The following is a 21,001-nucleotide window of genomic DNA, read 5'->3' as shown; positions in this document are numbered from 1 at the left end:
TGTAGCTAACATCTTATCTTGCAAAAATTTCCCTTAAATTTGATTTCGTGTATATGCTATTCTCAGCTTGTGGTTCTGAAAAGTAGGATGTATTTGCATAATTTTCCAATGTTTTTTGATTTTTTGTACCGCTGCATTCGTCTCCTGCAAATAACGTAATATACAAGTTTGTAAATTCTGTATCAACATTTTTGTTATTTGTATATACAGTGAAACCTCGGTTTTCGTTAATAATTCGTCTGAAAACTATCGACGAAAACCGAAACCGACGAAACCGAGGCAACAAGCAATATTTCTTTTAAATGAATAAAAAAGACTAGTGTATAGAATAATGAACATTTAACATGGCATTTACCTTTCTGAAGACTCTTCTTGGTGTATGAAAGATGGAGAGAGAGGAGCAGAGATTATTGTTTGGAAGGGGGATCCCCCTCCATAAGGACACTATCTGGGGGGGTCACTTCCCTTCTTGTTCTTTTGCCACTAGGACCAGCTTCTGGGGGGGGTCACTTCCCTTCTTGTTCTTTTGCCACTAGGACCAGCTTCTGGGGGGGTCACTTCCTTCGTGTTCTTTTGCCACTAGGACCAGCTTCAGAGTCTGTGGACCCATGCCGCACAAGAAACGTGTCCAAAGAGGTTGTTTCTGTCGCCTCTTTAAGATTTGCCTAAAATGGGGCAACACATTATCATTGAACAAGTTGCAGACACGGCTTGCAACAGCTTTGTCTGGGTGATTTTTCTCCACAAACACCTGTACTTTACTCCACATGGAGAGGATGTCCTTAATCTCTGAAGAAGGCACATTCTCTACTGTTTCTTCCTCATTATCCGAAGCAACTTCTTCATCTGCCGTCTGTTGCACTTCTAGTTGAAGGTCTTGCAGCTCTTCAGTGGTGAGTTCTTCTCTGTGGTCATCCACCAACTCTTCACATCCTCACCACTCACCTCCAAACCCATGGAATTACCTAAATGAACAATTGACTGCACAACATGTGTAGTGTCATCAGGTGAAGGATCTAACCCTTCTAAATCTCTCTCATGCACACATCCTGGCCATAATTTCTTCCATCCACAGTTTATCGTCCTGGATGTCACTCCCTGCCAAGCCTTATCTATGAGGCTGATGCAGTTGAGAATGTTGAAATGGTTTTTCCAGAACTCTCTTAAGGACAATTCTGTATCTGATGTCACCTCAAAGCACCTTTGAAACAATGCTTTTGTGTACAGTTTCTTGAAATTGGAAATGACATTCTGGTCCATGGGTTGGATGAGTGGTGTGGTATTAGGGGGCAAGAACTTCACAGTGATAAAACTGATCCAACAGTGCATCTTCCAAACTGGAGGATGTGCAGGAGCATTGTCCATTAACAGGAGGCACTTAAGGGGCAAATGATTTTCCTGGAGGTATTTTTTCACACTCGGGCCAAACACTCATTCATCCACTCAATGAAAATTGCCCTCGTGACCCATGCTTTCTTGTTTGCTCTCCACATCACACACAGTTTACTTTTGATCACATTGTTTCTGCTAAGTACTCTAGGAGTTTCTGAATGGTACACCAGTAAGGGCTTCACTTTACAATCACCACACAACAGAAGAGTAAGCCTATCTTTCATAGGCTTATGTCCTGGCAGTGCCGTTTCCTCCTGTGTAATGAACGTTCTCTTTGGCATTTTCTTCCAAAACAGGCCAGTTTCATCACAGTTGAAGACTTGTTGGGGGATGAATCCTTCAGCCTCTACGTAATCTTTGAATTCAGACACAAATTTTTCAGCACCAGACTTGTCCGAACTCGCAACTTCTCCATGCCTAGTAACACTGTGTATGCCAGTGCACCTCTTGAATTTTTCGAACCAGCCTCTGCTGGCCTTAAAATCACTTAGTGAAATAGCACTCGTCCCGGGCATTTTCTTTATGAGATCGGCATATAGCAGTCTGGCCTTTTCACATATGATGGCCTCAGAAACAGAATCGCCATCTAACTGTTTTGATTGATCCAAATTAATAATAACTGTTCCACATCTTCAATTGTTTGTGATCTCTGTTTGTTATCGCATTCACACCTTTGCTACTTTTGCCTCCTTTATTGCTTCCTTTTTTGCAACGATTGAACTTATCGTGGATGGTGACTTCCCGTACATGTGGGCGATTTCAGCAATCTTAATGCCACTCTCGTATTTTTCAGTGATTTTCTTCTTCAACTCAATTGTGTTCCTGTCCTTCTTCTTGAAGGACTGCTGCCCTTAGGAACTTTTTGGGTCCCATGATGAGAGCAGGACTTTGATACAGGCACTCAACCAGCTGTAGTAGTAGTGTGGCAAAACGACGAAATTTGGGTCCTAATACCTGCAGGGACTTTGATACAGGCACTCAACCAGCAGCAGCAGTAGTGTAGCAAAACGATGAAATTTGGGTCCAAAAACCAGCAGGGACTTCGATACAGGCACTCAACCAGCAGCAGCAGTAGTGTGGCAAAACGATGAAATTTGGGTCCGAAAACAGCAGCAGTGTGATCCCACAACTGGAAAACAACGCCCCAGAAGAACGACACATGAGAACGCAAGATTAGCTGCGTGGTCACGCCGACGAAATCCGAGGCGATCGACGAAAACCGAGACGAAATGTTCGTGAAAAAAATCGACGATAACCGAAACCGACGAAATCCGAAGTCAACAAAAACTGAGGTTTCACTACAGTTGATTTCGATGGTTATATTTAGCACGTGTGTAAGCTGTTTTCACTACATGCTCTGGGTATCAAGATTAAACTTCTGTACTACTGTTTTTGCTTTATCTTTAAATACAGTTTTGCTGCTGCAAATCCTATGATACCTCAACAATTGTGAGAACGGCAAACTCTTCTTCATACTTTTGGGATGATTACTAGCATAATGCAAAAATGTGTTGCGGTCTGTCAGTTTAATATAGACAGAGGTGTTAAACTTATTGTGTTGTTGCGTAATAAGTATGTCCAAAAAATTTGAACAGCTGACTGCTGCATTGTGAACCAGATATTCACTTCCATGGTATTCAACCAATCAAAAAATTGTAGCAGAACATTGAGATGTCCGTCCCATAACATAAAGATGTCATCTATGTACCTGCACCACTTAATTATATTTTGAGATCAAGGGTTATTTTTTAACCAGCATTCTTCGAAGTTGACCATATATAAACATGCAGTTGAAGGGCACATGTCGCACTCATGGCCACTCCTTTATTTGTTGGTAAAATTGATCTTTGAAGAGAAAAATTTTTTTTGTTAATGCAATTGTGGCCAATGTGATCAAAAACGAAGTGGGCACTTGGTGGGGACGTGGTCTCATTTCTAGACTCTGTTCTAGGATCCGTAAACAATCTTGTTGGGGGAGTGAAGTATAAAGAGATGTAATATCCAGAGTCACCATAAAAAATTGGCGATCCATATTAGTAATTGTTTCCAGAATATTTAAAAAGTGTGTACTGTCCTTCAAATATGAATCGCTTTGTTGAACTAAGGAAGCAACATTTAACATGCTGGCAGAAATAGAAAAGCTATGGAAGGAAACATAGTTGTTACATGCTTATGTTTGTTATGGTGCTTTTTATACCACTTTTTGATAAAAACAGCAACGTGGTTTACAATAACAAAGTGGTGAGAGATGCAAAAGAAAACAGGAATATTCAGTTAAGCATTAAATATTAGCTGATAATAGTTTTGGCGAACTTTTTATGATTGTGAAGGAGTTAATGGAAAGATAGGAGGAGGATTCCTAGGATGTACAGGGATTATTGCCTAAAGATTTTGAACTTCATTTAAAAAATAAGTTTAGGCATCAATAAAAACGTTGAAATATAAAATTAAGTTTAGGCATCTGTGGGAGAATTGTGCTGCTGCTGATGGCAGGCCAAGGATAGAACAGATAGGAAATGATAAGGAATTGGGACAGGGGTGTATTGAGAGAATTTAAAGATATAAATGAAGTATTGCTGTTTTGGACAGTCTGGTATAATTAAATACTATTTACATCGGTTTCTGAAAAGCAGGAAGCTGAGGTGTCAGCTTCTAGTCCAGAACATGTGGGTTGTGCCCATCAGCCAGAAGAAGGAGCTATAGACCAGTGAGCTGCTACCTTTGCACTATAAAGGGAACCATGCAGCCATAGCTCATCAGTATTCTCTGTCTTCATCATATGGAGATGAGCACTCTGCACAGCTCTGAATTGACCTGCTGGGATAGCTACTTGGCCCAGTAGGAGAACCTACCCTAAATTCGGTGCCCGAGGCTTATGCACATATATGGTGTTTGCAGATGTCTCTGTTTCTTGTTGGTTACCGCTGTCTCAGATGTACAATTTCCAGATTCCATTATAGTTGAAAGTTAAAATCAGCATGAGATGGAGGTTACTCCTAGAATATGTTGAAAGGAATGTCCATGGAATAACCAGCTTTGTGGTGATTTCTACAGATACAAGTCTTCTTGGTTGGAGAGTCCACTGTCAGCATCAAGTCATGGAAGGCACTTGGTCGAAGATTGAGGCAGCTTGGTCCGTTAATCATTTAGAGAACAATCTATTAAGAGTGATCTGGAGACTTTTCATCTCTTAGTCCTCAGGAAAGCAGTTTGAATCTTCTCCATCAGTGCCTTGGCAGTAGTATATGTCAGCTTGGGGGGTGGGGGTACAGAGATTCAAGAAGTAGTCAGAGAGGCTGCCTTGCTGTTTTCTGTGGGCCAAACAATTCTTTCAAGCTTTGTTGACTGCTCATATAATAGGAGTCAGCAATGTTCAAGCAGATTTCTTGAGAATGAACACAGCAGAATGGGAACTTTTGGCAAATCTGCGCTAATCCACATACACAGTTATGGACACCATACAATTAAGTTAAAAGATGTCTCTATAGGCAGCATCCCCATACCTTAATTTAAACTTAAGCTAACACAGGTCTACTGTAATGGCACTAGAGAAACATTCCCCCTGATATTCAGATGGCAGCAGTCAGCATTTTCTTTAAACAGTTACAGTCGCCGGTAGAGTATTCCCCCCCCCCCCCCCCCCAGTACTCAGTTCCAAGCCATGTCCGGGCTCCAGCACAGAATATTGGGGGCTTTATGTGGGTGGGCTGGCTGCCGGAGCCTGTGCGGGTCCTCCTGGCCAATATTCAGCTAGTAAAAAAAACAACAAAAAGTGGAGAAAATAGATCTGCTACGTGGACAAAAATAGAGGAACAGCAAAAGATTCATTGCTGCCTCAATGCTGCTAACTTAGCGACACTGCAGTTGTTTCCAGCTCCAGTTTTGTTTGTTTTTCAAGCGCATTCATCTATTATTAGCCTTTTTAAAGGCTAGATTTGGCTGCCTCACAGTGTTCCATTCATCGGTTTACACAACAAACAGACTCTTGAAGCAGGCGTTTTTTTTGCCGAAACACTGCTCCGAGTCAAGGCTTTTTTTTACTTTTATTCAATAAAACATTTTGATTACTCACCCCTGCAGTGTCTTGGGAGTGTCGTGTTTATTTATTTAGATTTGCTCACACCTTTTTCAGTAGTAGCACAAGGTGAGTTGCATTCAAGTACACTGGATATTTCTCTGTCCCAGGAGGGCTCACAATCTAAGGCCCAGATGCATCAACCAAACGTAAAAAAATCAAAATCGTAAAAGTACTTAGCGAATTTAAAAAAACAAAGAATGCAGTAAAAAAACAGCTCAGAAATGTTCGGTGCGGTATTGAAAAGTACAAGGTATCATATGTCCGTAATCCCCGTCGGTAAAAGGCCCCTAAAGCATGCGCAGAGCAGCCAAGCGTTATGCTGGCTGCTCTGCGCATGCCACTGTCAAAACAAAACAAACAAACACGTGGCTCCCAAAATAAAAACAAAACTCAAAAAAGGACCGGGAGGGGCAAAGGCGCTCGTCAGGAGCGTCCTGTTTGAACGGCCTTGCCCCCCCACCCCGTCTGAGGTTGCCGCTGCTCCCCGCATTATAAATTTAAAAAGCAAAACGAAGAAATCCTTACTTTAGAAGCCTCGGCCGGCCCCCCTCCATTCCTCTGTACTCTTCTGTCAACCCCACAGCTCTGCCTCCTGACTGACACCCTCCGCCCTGTGCCCCGCCTCCTCCGCGGGTCCTCGCCGCCATTCCCCCCCTCCATCGGGCCCCCTCCCTCTTACCGGGCCCGTGCAGCGCCTCTCACCTCTATGTAAAGGCGCTGCACGGGCAAGAAGATCAGCTGACGCCTCTGTCTTCGCCCATTCTTCCTTCGCGTCTCTCTCCTTTTGGGCCCGCCCCCGTCTGACGTAAGTAACCAACGTAGGTTACTTACGTCAGACAAGGTTACTTACGTTAGATGGGGGCGGGCCCAAAAGGAGAGAGACACGAAGGAAGAATGGGCGAAGACAGAGGCGTCAGCTGATCTTCTTGCCCATGCAGCGCCTTCACATAGAGGTGAGAGGCGCTGCACGGGCCGGTAAGAGGGAGGGGGCCCGATGGAGGGGGGGAATGGCGGCGAGGACCCGCGGAGGAGGCAGGGCACAGGGCGGAGGGTGTCAGTCAGGAGGCAGAGCTGTGGGGTTGACAGAAGAGTACAGAGGAATGGAGGGGGGCCGGCCGGGGCTTCTAAAGTAAGGATTTCTTCGTTTTGCTTTTTAAATTTATAATGCGGGGAGCAGCGGCAACCTCAGACGGGGCGTCAGCTGATCTTCTTGCCCATGCAGCGCCTTCACATAGAGGTGAGAGATGCTGCACGGGCCCGGTAAGAGGGAGGGGGCCCGATGGAGGGGGGGAATGGCGGCAAGGACCCGCGGAGGAGGCGGGGCACAGGGCGGAAGGTGTCAGTCAGGAGGTGGAGCTGTGGGGTTGACAGAAGAGTACAGAGGAAATGGAGGGGGGGCCGGCCGGGACTTCTAAAGTAAGGATTTCTTCGTTTTGCATTTAAATTTATAATGCGGGGAGCAGCGGAGACCTCGGACGGGGTGGGGGTGGGGGGGCAAGGCCGTTCAAACAGGACGCTCCTGATGAGCGCCTTTGCCCCCTCCCGGTCCTTTATTTTTTAACTTCTGGATTGCTTGCAGAGGGAGCGGGGAGCAGCGGCGACCTGGGGCGTCAATAAAGTCGCCCCTGGCGCGTGTTTTCATCCCCCTTGTTCTTTTTTTTTTTTAGTTCTACATTAGAGTTTTTAGCCGGAGAGCCCTAACGAGAGGTACAGACCTCTCGTTATATTTCTCAGCGTTTTCCTTCGTTAAACCAATCAGAAAACGTTAGTGCATGCCATTTCAAAAGGGTTTCTACACTAATTGCTCATCTGCATTCCATTTTCGTTAGCTGCTACGGTCCTCGAAAAATGAGCTTTAGTACATGAAATGGTTGGCAATTTCTTCGATAAAGGGTCGTGCATCTGGGCCTAAGTTTGTACCTGAGGCAATGGAAGGTTAAGTGACTTGCCCAAGATCACAAAGAGCAGTAGTAGGATTTGAACCAGCCACCTCTGGATTGCAAGACTGGTGCTCTAACCACTAGGCCACTCCTCCACTTGTGTTTATCTCGCTACTGTTTTGCTGTTCCAATATTCAACTGGTGCCTACATAGGACAGTTATGCGACCCCAGCTGAATATCAGCCAGGACCCGCATAACAATCTGGTGCCTCTAAAGGTCTCCCGATTCCCTTCTCAATCCCCAAAATAGCCCCCTTCCCCCCTCCCCCAGCCCACCAGACTGAAAGTGCTCCTGCCCTCCCCTGGAACGAGCCTATCCCCACCCTAACCCCCCCCCCCCCCCACAAGGTTAAGGTGGGCCTACCTTATGTCTCTGATGATCTGTGGAGGGTTATTGGGGGCAGGAACTAGTCCCCCTCAACACCCACGGACCACCAGGGACATAAGGTAGGCCCAAGGGGGCTTACCTTTACCTCGGGGGAGGGAGCACTTTCAGTCTGATGAGCTATGAGGAGGGGGTAGGAGCAATGGGGGGGGGGGGGCTATTTGGATGGCTGGGAAGGGGATTTGGGGGGACTTTAGAGTCACCAGATTGTTATGTGGGTCCTGGCTGATGTTCAGTGCCTGGGCCAGCCTAGCTAAGCAGGTTAATTTAGGATAGCTCTTGAGCTGTCCTTAGTTAAGCTGCTTAGTTATATGGGTACTGGCACTGAATACTGCCATCACCCGCATAACTTCCAACTCCACCCCTGACCTGCCCACTTTTTTGTCGTGCGGTCTGTGGGGATATTCAGCAGCAGTTTCTGGCCGTTGAATATCCCCACTTAGGCAGGAGGAAATGATTTAAGTGGGCAGGAAAGGCTCCTACTCACTGAAATCACTTTGAAAATTGGCCTGATCGTGCTCTTATCTACAGCGTTTTCCATTTTTATAATTGCTTGATTTTTTTGCATTTTTTTTTTAGTGGCGTGATATTCTTGATACTAGTATTTCTCTAGCCTTCAGTTTCGGGATGTTTAAAAAACAATTTAGTTATCCTAATTTAGCATATATCCTTTTCCTTTCCTTTGTTTTATGACAAATGTTTTATTTCTGCGAGGACAGGCAGGCCCAATATATTCTCACATGTGGGTGACGTCATCCAATGCCCACAGCGGATGCTGCCTAGTTTGCATTGCTTTTAGGAAGTTCTGGCAGCGTCCCACCACGCATGGGCAGGTGCTTTCCCTTCCAACGTGTAAGCGTGGGTACCTCATTCTCTTCTTTTCCATGGAGCTGGGAGGACGTACATAAGTATTGTTATACTGGGAAAGTCCAAAGGTCCATGAAGCCCAGCATCCTGTTTCCAACAGTGGCCAATCCAGGTCACAAATACCTGGCAAGATCCCAAAAAAGTACAAAACATTCTATACTGCTTATCCCAGAAATAGTGGATTTTCCCTAAGTCTATGTAAGCCGCACTGGACCTGCTGTATGTGGGAAAGAGCGGGGTACAAATGTAATAAATAAAAAAGTCCATTTAATAATGGTCTATTGACTTTTTCTTTAGGAAGCCGTCCAAACCTTTTATAAACTCCGCTAAGCTAACCGCCTTTACCTCATTCTCTGGCAATGAGTTCCAGAATTTAATTACACTTTGAGTGAAGAAACATTTTCTCCGATTCGTTTTAAATTTACTACATTGTAGCTTCATCACATGCCCCCTAGTCTTAGTATTTTTGGAAAGCATAAACAGACGCTTCATATCTACCTGTTCCACTCTACTCATTAATTTATAGACCTCTATCATATCTCCCCTCAGCCGCCTTTTCTCCAAGCTGAAGAGCCCTAGCCGCTTTATCCTTTCCTCATAGGGAAGTTGTTCCATCCCCTTTATCATTTTCATTGCCCTTCTCTGCACCTTTTCTAATTCCACTATATCTTTTTTGAGATACGGCAACCAGAATTGAACACGTGTTTCTATGGTCTTTCTTCACCGCTTCGTTCTTTCAACTTTCGAGTGCCTTTCTGTGTGGGTTTAGCACTTATTTTGAGTTGATTTCCTCTGTATTTCCCTTGTTTTACCTAATTATTTTTTTAGTTTTTTTCAGGCGTTCAAGTTTTCTTTATTTTTTCATGTTTCACTTAGGCTGTTTACTAGTTCCCAAAAAGGGTTACACTCACATAGGAAATCGAAATCATCACAGGAAGTATCTTGGACTCATTGTAGTTTGATAGCACTTCTATTATCATGTTTTCAGTTTTGACCTGGTGTCAAATCTTTGTATTCTGAGCAATTGCCTGCCAGCATTTTCAATCTATTTGTACATGTTTCAGGCATGAAAATGTAATTTTAAAATGTAAGTGTAATTTTGTATACTTTTTCATTAAGAATTTTTAAATGTTATCAGGTTCGTATTAATATAAACATATTTTCTCACAGACAATCCTACAACCAGTGTTGGCTGCAGAAGATTTCAATATGTTTAAAACCATGATGGTGCAGAAAAACGTTGAACTACAGTTGCAAGCAATTCAATTAATTCAAGATAGAAATGGTAATATTTAGTATTTTGTTATGAATGCATTAATTGTTGAACATTTGTGATAAATTAAAGATAAGTTTAGCCTGCCCATCTATCAGATTTTGGGCTCCTTTTACCAGGCGGTGGTAAAAGGGGCCCTGCGGAGGCATTGGCGCATGGGTTTGCTGCGCCAAGGCCAACTTTTATCACCGGGGGTAAAAGACTTTTTTCTTTGAAGGGGAAGAAATGGCTGTGATCTAAGCAGAGACATTGGTGCGCAGCCATTTACCGGGAGAGTCTTTACCGCCTCGTAAGGGCTCTGGTGATAATTGGGCAGCATGTGGCGCTGCCCGATTACCGCCGAGCATGCCCCCAGCCCTAGAAAATGCGAAACTATTTTCTAGCACCAGCAATGGCAAATGGTGGGAATGGGAACTACCGCTGGCCCCCCTCCTCCCCCCAGGAGCCTGGCAAGCCGGCGGTAGGCCCAACATGCTTTTTAAAAGGGCCATTTGGTGTCTCGGTTATTACAAGTATTTTACATTTGAAACTTGGTAGAGAATGTAGGATAACTGGTAACCAAAAGTTGATTTAGCAAATAGCATTCGAACAGATACAATTTATATATTTTGGATATTGTGGAGGCAATATTCAAAACAATTTATCGAGGTGCAAAGTTGCTAGATACTTTGCATCTACAGACTTGAAAGAATTTTCAAAGGAAAAGTCCATGCATTCTTCCCTTCAAAAATTGCTCACTGATACAACTGGCCCATAAGCTTTAGACCTGCATTTTGTTTGGTCACATTTGGCTGAAAGATAGCATGCACACATTAGAAAATGCATTGTATGTGTGCTATTTCCTACTGCTGCTCAAAACACATGAAGACACCTACCTTAGGGAGTCTTTTACTAAGCCGCAGTAGCGTTTTTAGCTTACAGTAGAAATCAGCTTGCAGTAAACGCTGAGATGCCCATAGGAATATAATCGGCGTCTCAGCATTTACTGTTAGCTGATTTCTACCATGAGCTAAAAATGCTACCGCGGGTTAATAAAAGACCCCCTTAATGCACTACAGAATCCTATACATATATTTAATCAGGTTAAGGTTGAGCAATTTTCAGAGTTGTTATCCCTGGATGAATGGGTTTTGAAAATGTTCTGGTGAGAGGAGGGCAGTCTGGTTTCATCCAGGGTTGCATGTTTTAACTACAGCAGGGTAGACAGAGCAGAAATGGAAGAAAGTACAGTCAAAGGAAAATAAAGATATATACATCAAGCATATATGAGTTAAGAGGCAGAAGACAGTAAATGCTTAGATCATATTTGCAGCTAATCAGTTGAGTAAGGTTGGAAACAGATCTCAACAGTTGTTTGTTTGAAGACATTTTATATTGCAGTTGGATCTAAGGCAGGTTAGATTTGGATGCTCATCAATGTAGCTCCTATTTTGTGAATAATACAAAGTATTCAACAGCAGTTATGGAGGAAGAAGGGTAGGGTTCTGGAGGATGATGAACGTTGTGATGAGGGCAAGGGACATTTTAAAGTTGTGACAGAGTGAAAGGTAAGTTGAGGATATTCACAGGTAAATTCTGCTTGTTGGATTCAATTCCCACTGGTCTTCTTAAGAACTGTGGGAGTGGGTATTCTCTTTATTTTCTGAGGACAAGCAGGATGAGAATATTCTTCCATAGCGTCCCACAGATCAATCCAGAGACTTGTGGGTTGTGTCCCTCTACCAGCAGGTGGAGATAGAGAGAACCTCCGAGGTTTGCTATATGTGGACCTGTCCAGCCAAGTAAACCTCCGTATTCTTTCTATCTAGCAGGTGGAGGGACATCTCTGTGCAGTTCTGGTTTGATCTGGCTGCTGGTGTCCTTTGGGCCCTATTTAGCACAGTCAGGGGTTGAGTGGCTGTTTGTAGCTTCTGGTGTACACCTGGTGGTGCCAGGTCCCTCCCGGTCTCCCCCTACCTTTCCTCCGTCGCCCGGGGCTGTGGGCCTGATCGAGTATTGCCTTTCTTTCCTGAGTAAAAAAAAAAAAAAGTAAGCGTCTCTTTAAGAGACTTTGTTTTTGTTTAATCATACGGAGGAGCTAGACGGGCTGCCGAGTCTGTTTGAGGGGCATGCGTTTGTGGAGCATGTCAGTGCCTTCTGAGGCGGCTAAGCGCTGCTCCTGGTCTGGGGGCCAGAGAGCAGCGTCAGAGGAGTGTGAGTCCTGCCGCCGTCAGCCCACAGCAGGTGTTCAGAGTGACGGGGGTTCCCCTCAGGTGTCCGGTGAGTCAGAAGTGCAAGGGATAGTTTCGGCGGTTTCCTCGGGGCAGTTAGTGCAGTGCGCGTTGGCGGGCGCCATTGTTTCCTCTCAGGCGCGACCAGCTCCGCACATGGCGGTTGACAGACAGGCACAGCGCGCTTCTGTGGCACAGGCTCCAATGGAGGAAAGCAATTTAGAGGGAGCAGGGGAGTCCCTTTCAGTTCCTTTTTCCCGAATTTTGTTTTATTAATGCACAATGCCTTTCTTCTGAAGAAGTCAGAAGCTTCTCTTCAGGCAGCCCCGTCTCTTCCTCAGGAAACTTCGGTTGCTGCAGCCTCTGTCTTTGCTGCCAAAACATCCCCGGGTTGAGATCTTGGATCCTGAGAAGCTATCTGACACAGATAACTCGGTTTTGTCTCCGGGCTCTCCCTCAGAATCTTGGATTTGGCCGATGAGGTCACCCTGCCTTCTGAGGAGGGGGATGACCCAACGGCTGCCCGCCTTTTTCACGGGGAAGAGCTTCCCTCCCTGATTGTTAGGGCTTTTGAGGTTTGGGCCATTTCCCCCTGAATCATCAGGGGGAACAGGTCTGGTGCCCTCTATTATGTCTGGCACCAAATGCCCACCTCATTCCTTTCCTGTGCATGAGGCCATGAAAATCCTTATTTTGGCGCAGTGGGAAATGCCGCACAGTGGGCTTAAGGTTGCTAGAGCTATGTCGCGTCTTTATGCGCTGCCTGCTGCTGACTTAGACTTGCTGAAGGTTCCTGCGGTGGATTCATTAATCACATCGTTCACTAAGAAAACCACTCTCCCTGTGGAGGGTGGCACGGCGCTCAAGGACCCTCAGGATCGTAAGTTGGAGACTTGCTTGAAGCTGTCCTTTGAAGTAGTGGCCCTTTCCCTGCAAGCTTAAGTTTGTGGCTCCTATGCGGCGTGGGCATGCTTATCGTGGGTACAGAAAGCCTCTTCTCCAGAGGACCTCGTGGCTGTTTTGCCGGCGGTTTAGCCTTCCTTGCGGATCTTCTTTATGATCTTTTGAGGGCTTCGGACGAAGGAGGTTTCCCTAGTGGTCACCGCGTGTCACTGGCTGTGGTTGCGACATTGGGCTGCAGATGTGGCTTCCTTTTAGGGGAAAGCTTTTGTTTGGGACAGACCTAGAATAGATTGTGAAGGACCTCGGTGACTTTAAGGGCCAGCGCCTCCCGGAGGACAGGTCCAAATTTGTGCGACCGGCGGAACCTAGACCTAAGTTTAGGGATACACGTCATTACCCTCCAGGTTGCGGGGCCTCTTTTCAGAGAGCAAGGTGTTCTCAGAGACCTCAGCCCTTTCGAGGTGACAGGCGGGCCTTCCTTTCCGGTAACAGAAACCAGCCCACAGCCAGGTCCGCCCAATGATGGGGCCCTGGTCCATCTCCAGCCGGTTATTGGGGGCAGGCTGTCCCTATTCCTGGTGGAGTGGACCAGGGTAACATCTGACGGATGGGTCTTGGAGGTTATCAGAGACTGCTACAAGTTGGAATTGGCTCGTCTGATAGTAGACTCGTTTCTGGAATCTCCTTACAAATCTCCCGCCAAGGTGCGGGCAGTTCGTCACACCCTCCTCAACTTACAATGACTGGGAGCTGTCCAGCCTGTACCCCCAGCAGAAAGAAGGTGCGGTCGATACTCCATTTATTTTGTGGTGCCAAAAAAGGGTGGTTCTTGGTGACCCGTCCTAGATCTCAAGTGCGTCAACAGGTCCTTATGGGTTCTGCATTTCCGCATGGAAACCCTCTGCTTGGTGATCGCAGCGGTACAGCCAGGGTTTTTTTGACATCTTTCGATCTCAAAGAGGCCTATTTACACATTCCAATTTGGCCTCCCCACAGGCGTTTTCTTCGCTTTGCAGTGCTCGGTCGTCATTTTCAATTCAAAGTGATGCCCTTGTCGTAGTAGCGGCCTATCTCAGAAAGGAAGGGATTCAAGTCCATCCTTATCTAGATGACTGGCTTGTGCGGGCATCTTCTTTCGAGGAGAGTCGACAGGCAACCGACAGAGTGGTCGAGTTGCTTCAGTCGCTTGGTTGGGTGATCAACTTCCCAAAGTGCAGCCTTACACCCTCCCAGACGCTGGAATACTTGAGAGTGTGCTTCGATACCCGAACAGGGATAGTTTCTCTTCCTTCAGCTCGAGCACAGCGGTTGTAGGGTCAGTTGTGAGCTCTATTCCAAATTCTGAACCCGCGGGCTTGGAACTATGTACAAGTTCTAGGTTCCATGGCCTCTTCCTTGGTCGTCGTAAAGTGGGCCAGAGCTCACATGCGCCCCCTACAGTGGCACCTTCTGAGCCGTTGGTCTCTTTCGGAGGATTACGAGGTTCAGGTGCCATGTTCAACCCGTCTGCACATAATCATGCCCTGGTGATTCATTCAAAAGAATCTGGTATCTGGCATTCCTCTGCAAACCCCGGAATGGAAGATTGTGACCACAGATGCGTCGCTGTCTGGTTGGGGGGCTCATTGCCTCCAACAGATGGCCCAGGGCATTTGGACCTCAACGGAGGCGTCTTGGTCCATCAACCGCTTGGAGTTGCGGTCGATTTGTCTGGCCCTTCGGGAGTTTCTGTCTCTTCTCCACAGTTGCCCAGTTTGAGTTCTTTCGGATAATGCAATGGCGGTCGCCTACATGAACCGTCAGGGGGCACCAGGAGTGCACCACTAGCGCCCGAGGCGGCCCTGATCTGCCGTTGGGTAGAGACTCATCTCTCTCTCTCTTGACGGCGGCTCATATAGTGGGGTCAAAGAATGTGCAAGCAGACTTTCTCAGTCGCCACTAGTTGGATCCGGGGGAGTAGACACTCTCCCCTCTGGCCTTCGATCAGATAGCTGCCCGTTGGGGGATGCCGGTGATGGACTTAATGGCCACCACATTCAGTGCGAAGATTCCTTGTTTTTTCAGCAGGGGAAGAGAGCTGGGATCAGAAGGCATTGATGCGCTTCTACAACCTTGGCCCAGGGGCTTGCTCTATGCCTTTCCCCCGTGGCCTATGGTGGGCAGGTTACTGACTTGCATTGCCAGTCATCTCAGTCGAGTGATCCTGGTGGCCCCGGATTGGCCCAGACGTCCCTGGTATGCGGATATGGTCAGGCTCCTGTTCGATTGTCCTCTCCTGCTCCAGGCGTAGGGCAGTCTCTTGCTGCATGGACCAGTCATGATGGAGGATCCCTCCCCCTTTGGTCTTACTTCCTGGCCCTTGAAAGGGCGAAGTTGAGAAGGAAAGGTTATCCGGACGCGGTTATCACTACAGTGTTTCAGGCTCGGAAAAGATCCACCTTGATAGCTTATGCTAGGGTGTGGCGTACCTTCGATTCGTGGTGTGCGAGTTCGGGATTGTCAGCGGCTTTGGTATCTGTTATCCTCACATTTCTTCAGGAGGGTGAAAGAAATCACTCTCGTTGAGTTCTCTTAAGGTGCAGGTGGCAGCTCTGGCATGCTTTAGAGGCCGGCTTCAGGGGGCATTGATCGCCTCCTACCCGGATGTGGTTCGTTTTTTGAGGGGCGTAAATCAGTTGCGTCCTCCGCTCGTGCCAGTTATGCCATCCTGGAACCTTAGTCTAGTTCTTAAAGCGCTTCAGCGTCCTCCTTTCGAACCCTTATCAGGGATTACGGTTAAGGATGTTACCTTGAAGGTAATTTTCCTAGTAGCCATTACTTCGGCTTGGAGAATTTCAGAGTTGCAGGCTCTTTCTTGCAGAAACCCCTTCCTGTTTTTACGGAGGTGGGGGTATTGATTAGGACAGTTCCTTTGTTTTTGCCCAAGGTGGTTTCTCGTTTCCATTTGGGGCAGTCTCTGCATTTGCTGACTTTTCGCCGGGAAGATTCTCCCTGATCAATTCTGGGCTTTTTGCTGCCTTGACGTGAGACGGGCTCTTCTCAGGTATTTGGAGGTGACGAATGAATTTCTTTTTTTTCTGACTGTCTCTTTGTCCTTTTTGGAGGCAGTAAGAAGGGTCATATGGCTTCCAAGGCCACCATAGCCCATTGGGTGCGGGAGGCCATCACTTCGGCCTATGTGGCATTGGGCAAGCAAGCCCCTGCGCAAATTCATGCTCATTCTATGCGAGCTCGGGCTTCCTCCTATGCAGAGTCCTGTTTGGTTTCTCTGGAAGATATCTGCAGATCCGCTACATGAGCTTCGGTCCATACGTTCACTCGTCATCGGGTGGATGTGGCAGCTCGACAGGATGTGGTGTTTGGCTCGTCGGTGATTTATGCTGGGTTGGGGGTGTCCCGCCCTATTTGAGGACTGCTTGGGTACATCTCACAAGTCACTGGATTGATCTGTGGGACGCTATGGAAGGAAAAATTAATTCTTACCTGATAATTTTTTTTCTATTAGTCCCAACAGATTAATCCAGAGGACCCCCCCCCTGGATTTACTGTCTGTAGTTTTGTTTCAGTTGGTTAGTTTTTTCGGGTTTCGTTTTTCTGAATGTTCCTTCGTTTGATTAAATAATAAAAACAAATAAATTTGGAAAAATTAATTTTTCCTTACTATTAGGTGATGTCGGTGACAGAGCCTGGCACGGAGACACTCCCTAGCATTCTTTTCTAGAAGCATTTAGAAGTGCCTCTTTGTGCATGCATGCGTCTCCTCAACCGCCATTGTCACATAGGACCAGGTCAGTCTTTGTTTTTCCATGGAGCAGTGTCATTGTCTACACTCAAGTTTGCGTCTTGGGTTTTGTTTTGTTTTTTGTTCTATTATTTCTTATTCTTCCTCTTTCTCATTGTATGGACAGGAATTAGAGAAAAAAAATCTTTTATTACTCACCAGCACAGCATCAGATATCAGTTGCAAGTTGTAACAAACTTACAAAATCTAACATCAGAACCTCTGGTAATTATAAGTAATCAGACTAATTGTATAAAGAAGAGAAAAAGGAGGAAGGAAAATTTATTCCTCATACAAAGGTCACAGAACAGAGACAAAGAAGTGAAAGAAGGGAAGAAAGAATGAATGAAAGAAAGATTCTTAGCTATAGAGAATTTGTTTTTACAAAGGGGGGGAGAGCACCCTCTTTGGGGAAAAAATAGGCCATGGGATGGATCTGAAACTCTCTTTCCAAGCATGGCTAGTTTTTCAGAGTTTCTTTGTCTGCAGCATGGTTTTATAGGCCATGGTGAGCATCCACCTCTCCTCTACCCTGGACCAATCATAGGTGCTTCATATGTGCTGGAGACTTGTAATTAGGTCTTTCATATGTGCTGGAGGCTTGCAGTTGGTGTCCTTGCCATACCTCTTCTCAGTAAATTACATTTGCAACAAGTTATACCAAGTAGCTGAGTTGCCCTAGCAATGGGAGGTCCCATCAGAGTTTGTGACCAGCCATAAATTCCTTCATGAGGCTGATAGTAAAGAAAGATGGGGGATGGGAAATAGTGCAGCATACCTGAAGTAGAACATTATAGCTAAAAATGATAGGCATCTTCCTTCTTTGGCTCCCGGTGAAAGGAACAGGGAGACAAAACCAGAGTTGAGGTAGTGTTAGGGTGTGGGAGTGATGAGAGGGAGCAGTAAGTGGAGAGGTAGAATAATTCAGGGCAGAAATGTCATTAATCATAATTTTGGTAGTTAAAGGTGTAGAGAACAATTTCTAACACATAGAGAGAGAACGGGAGAGAGAGCAAAAGAGAATAAGGAGAAAAGCTAGAAAACTAAGGAGTCCAAAAAGGAGACCTCGAAGAAAGGGAAGAAAATTAGAAAAACAGGAAGTGATGAGAGAGCACTAGGAAGAGGCAGCAATAGAAAGAATAGGTAGAAAATTATCAACATGTAGGGTAGCAAGAGTAACAATGTTTTCCATAGCATGGTGAACAATGTATAAGCAATTCTCCGAGGACAAGCAGGCTGCTTGTTCTCACTGATGGGTGACGTCCACGGCAGCCCCTCCAATCGGAAACTTCACTAGCAAAGTCCTTTGCTAGCCCTCGCGCGCCCGCGCGCACCGCGCATGCGCGGCCGTCTTCCCGCCCGAAACCGGCTCGAGCCGGCCAGTCTTCTTTTGTCCGCACTCGGTACGGTCGTGTTTTCGCCGTGTCGAGCCCCGGAAAGTCGACCTCGCGCGTCCAATTTGTTTTGAACGTGTTTTTTTCCTTCGGGAAAGCTTTGTCCTAGTCGGGAAGTGCTCCGGAAACCCCCCGCCGGGTTTCGTGTAAATCCTCCCCGTACTTCCAGCTTTTTTGCCCCGGTAAGTTTTCTTTCGTCGTCGGGGTAGGCCTCTTTTCGGCCTCGGTCGAGATTTTTTCTCCCTCTAAATTTGGTGCTTCAAATTTCGCCATTTCGGCTTTTGATTTCGCCGGCGTGATTTTTCCGCCCATGACATCGAAGCCTTCCAGCGGCTTCAAGAAGTGCACCCAGTGCGCCCGGGTTATCTCGCTCACTGATCGACACTCTTCGTGTCTTCAGTGTCTGGGGGCCGAGCACCGCCCTCAGAACTGCAGTCTGTGTTCCCTGCTTCAAAGGCGGACTCAGGTAGCGAGACTAGCCCAGTGGAACGTGTTGTTCTCGGGCTCTTCGTCGGCATCGGCACCGGGATCTTCGAGTGCATCGACGTCGTCAGCGTCCAGACCATCTTCCTCGGCCGCCCCTGCATCGAGTGCATCGAGGCATCGGGCCTCTGCATCGGCGCCGAGACATCGGATAGCTGCATCGACGTCGGTGGTACCAGGACCTCGTCTGCTGATGTCGTCGGACGGTGGTGCATCGGGTGGAGTGCAGGTGAGGGCTGTCCATTCCCCTGCTGGTGGCGGTGAGCCCTCGGGTGGGTCTCCGCCTACCCTGAGGGCTCCTGCGGTACAGCCCCCCCGAGATCGACCTTCTTCAGTCTCGGCCCCGAGGAAGCGACGGATGGATTCGACGTCCTCCTCGTCGGTGCCGGGGAGCTCCGGTGACATGCTTCGGAAGAAATCGAAGAAGCATCGACACCGGTCTCCTCCCCGTGTCGGCACCGAGAGCTCTGGGTCGCCGAGGGATTCGGCACCCAGCAGGCATCGGCACCGAGAGGACCGCTCACCCTCTGTTCAGGAGGTGTCGATGCGCTCCGCTCTGGACAGCCCGGAACAGCCTCCACGCCCGGAACAGGTACTGACGTCGACGCCTGCATCGACCTCTCAGCCTTTCTCTGCAGCCGCTCTAAACGAGAGCCTCCGGGCCGTTCTCCCAGAGATTCTGGGAGAGCTGTTGCGCCCTACCCCTCCGGTACCGGCGGTGCTTGCGCCACCGGTACCGTCGAGCGTGGCGCCGGCTGGCCCATCGCCCAGGTTGAGGTCCCCGACGTCGGTACCGCGTGCGGTACCGACCGCGGCCACCTCCCAGGAAGGCTCCCCGACTACGTCGGCGGAGGGAGCTTCGCCGATGCGGGCGAGGGAGTCTACCTCTCGACGCCCCCATCGTGGACGGGGTTCCACGGAGTCGAGCAGGGCGAGGTTGCAGACACAGGTCCGTGAACTTGTGTCTGACACCGAGGGTGAGGCCTCGTGGGAGGAAGAGGAAGATCCCAGATATTTCTCTGACGAGGAGTCTGGGGGTCTTCCGTCTGATCCCACTCCCTCTCCTGAGAGACAGCTTTCTCCTCCCGAGAGTCTGTCTTTTGCCTCCTTTGTCCGGGAGATGTCTACGGCCATCCCCTTCCCGGTGGTTGTGGAGGACGAGCCCAGGGCTGAAATGTTTGAGCTCCTGGACTATCCTTCTCCACCTAAGGAAGCGTCCACTGTTCCCTTGCACCATGTCCTGAAGAAGACATTGCTTGCGAACTGGACCAAGCCATTAACTAATCCCCACATTCCCAAGAAGATCGAGTCCCAGTACCGGATCCATGGGGACCCAGAGCTGATGCGCACTCAGTTGCCTCATGACTCTGGAGTTGTGGATTTGGCCCTAAAGAAGGCTAAGAGTTCTAGGGAACATGCTTCGGCGCCCCCGGGCAAGGACGCTAGAACCTTAGACTCCTTTGGGAGGAAGGCCTACCATTCCTCTATGCTCGTGTCCAAGATCCAGTCTTACCAGCTCTACACGAGCATACACATGCGGAATAATGTGCGGCAGTTGGCGGGCTTGGTTGATGCTCTTCCCCCTGAGCAAGCCAAGCCTTTTCAGGAGGTGGTCAGGCAGCTGAAGGCGTGCAGAAAATTCCTGGCCAGAGGAGTTTATGACACTTTTGATGTTGCGTCCAGGGCCGCTGCTCAAGGTGTGGTGATGCACAGGCTCTCATGGCTGCGTGCCGCCGACCTGGAGAATAGAATCCAGCAGCGGATTACGGACTTGCCTTGCCGTGCGGATAACATTTTTGGCGAAAAGGTCGAGCAGGTGGTAGAGTCTCTCCACCAGCGGGACACCGCATTCGACAAGTTCGCCCGCCGGCAGCCTTCAGCTTCTACCTCTACAGGTAGACGATTTTTCGGGGGAAGGAAGACTGTTCCCTATACTTCTGGCAAGCGTAGGTACAATCCTCCTTCCCGACAGCCTGCGGCCCAGGCTAAGCCCCAGCGCGCTCGCTCTCGTCAGCAGCGTGCGAATCAGCAAGGCCCCGCGGCTCCCCAGCAAAAGCAAGGGGCGAGCTTTTGACTGGTTCCAGCAGAGCATAGCCGACATCCAAGTGTCAGTGCCGGGCGACCTGCCTGTCGGAGGGAGGTTGAAAGCTTTTCACCAAAGGTGGCCTCTTATAACCTCCGATCAGTGGGTTCTCCAAATAGTCCGGCAAGGATACACCCTCAATTTGGCCTCTCAACCTCCAAATTGTCCACCGGGAGCTCAGTCCTACAGCTTCCAGCACAAGCAGGTACTTG

At 47.8% G+C, this 21,001-nt stretch overlaps 1 protein-coding gene across 3 annotated transcripts in view; it reads left to right on the top strand.

Moving 5' to 3' along the window:
• Positions 1-21,001, top strand: part of CFAP36 (cilia and flagella associated protein 36) — a 294,401-nt gene that overhangs the window by 47,286 nt on the left and 226,114 nt on the right. For all 3 annotated transcript variants that reach the window (XM_030196218.1, XM_030196217.1, XM_030196216.1), the window contains exon 4: positions 9,833-9,947. In XM_030196218.1, coding sequence (XP_030052078.1) covers positions 9,833-9,947 — 115 coding nt within the window. The remainder of the gene's footprint in view (positions 1-9,832; positions 9,948-21,001) is intronic.

The sequence above is a fragment of the Microcaecilia unicolor genome, chromosome 3 (genome assembly GCF_901765095.1).
Source record: "Microcaecilia unicolor chromosome 3, aMicUni1.1, whole genome shotgun sequence".
Lineage (NCBI taxonomy): Eukaryota > Metazoa > Chordata > Amphibia > Gymnophiona > Siphonopidae > Microcaecilia > Microcaecilia unicolor.
This window is presented reverse-complemented; position numbering and strand designations above follow the sequence as displayed.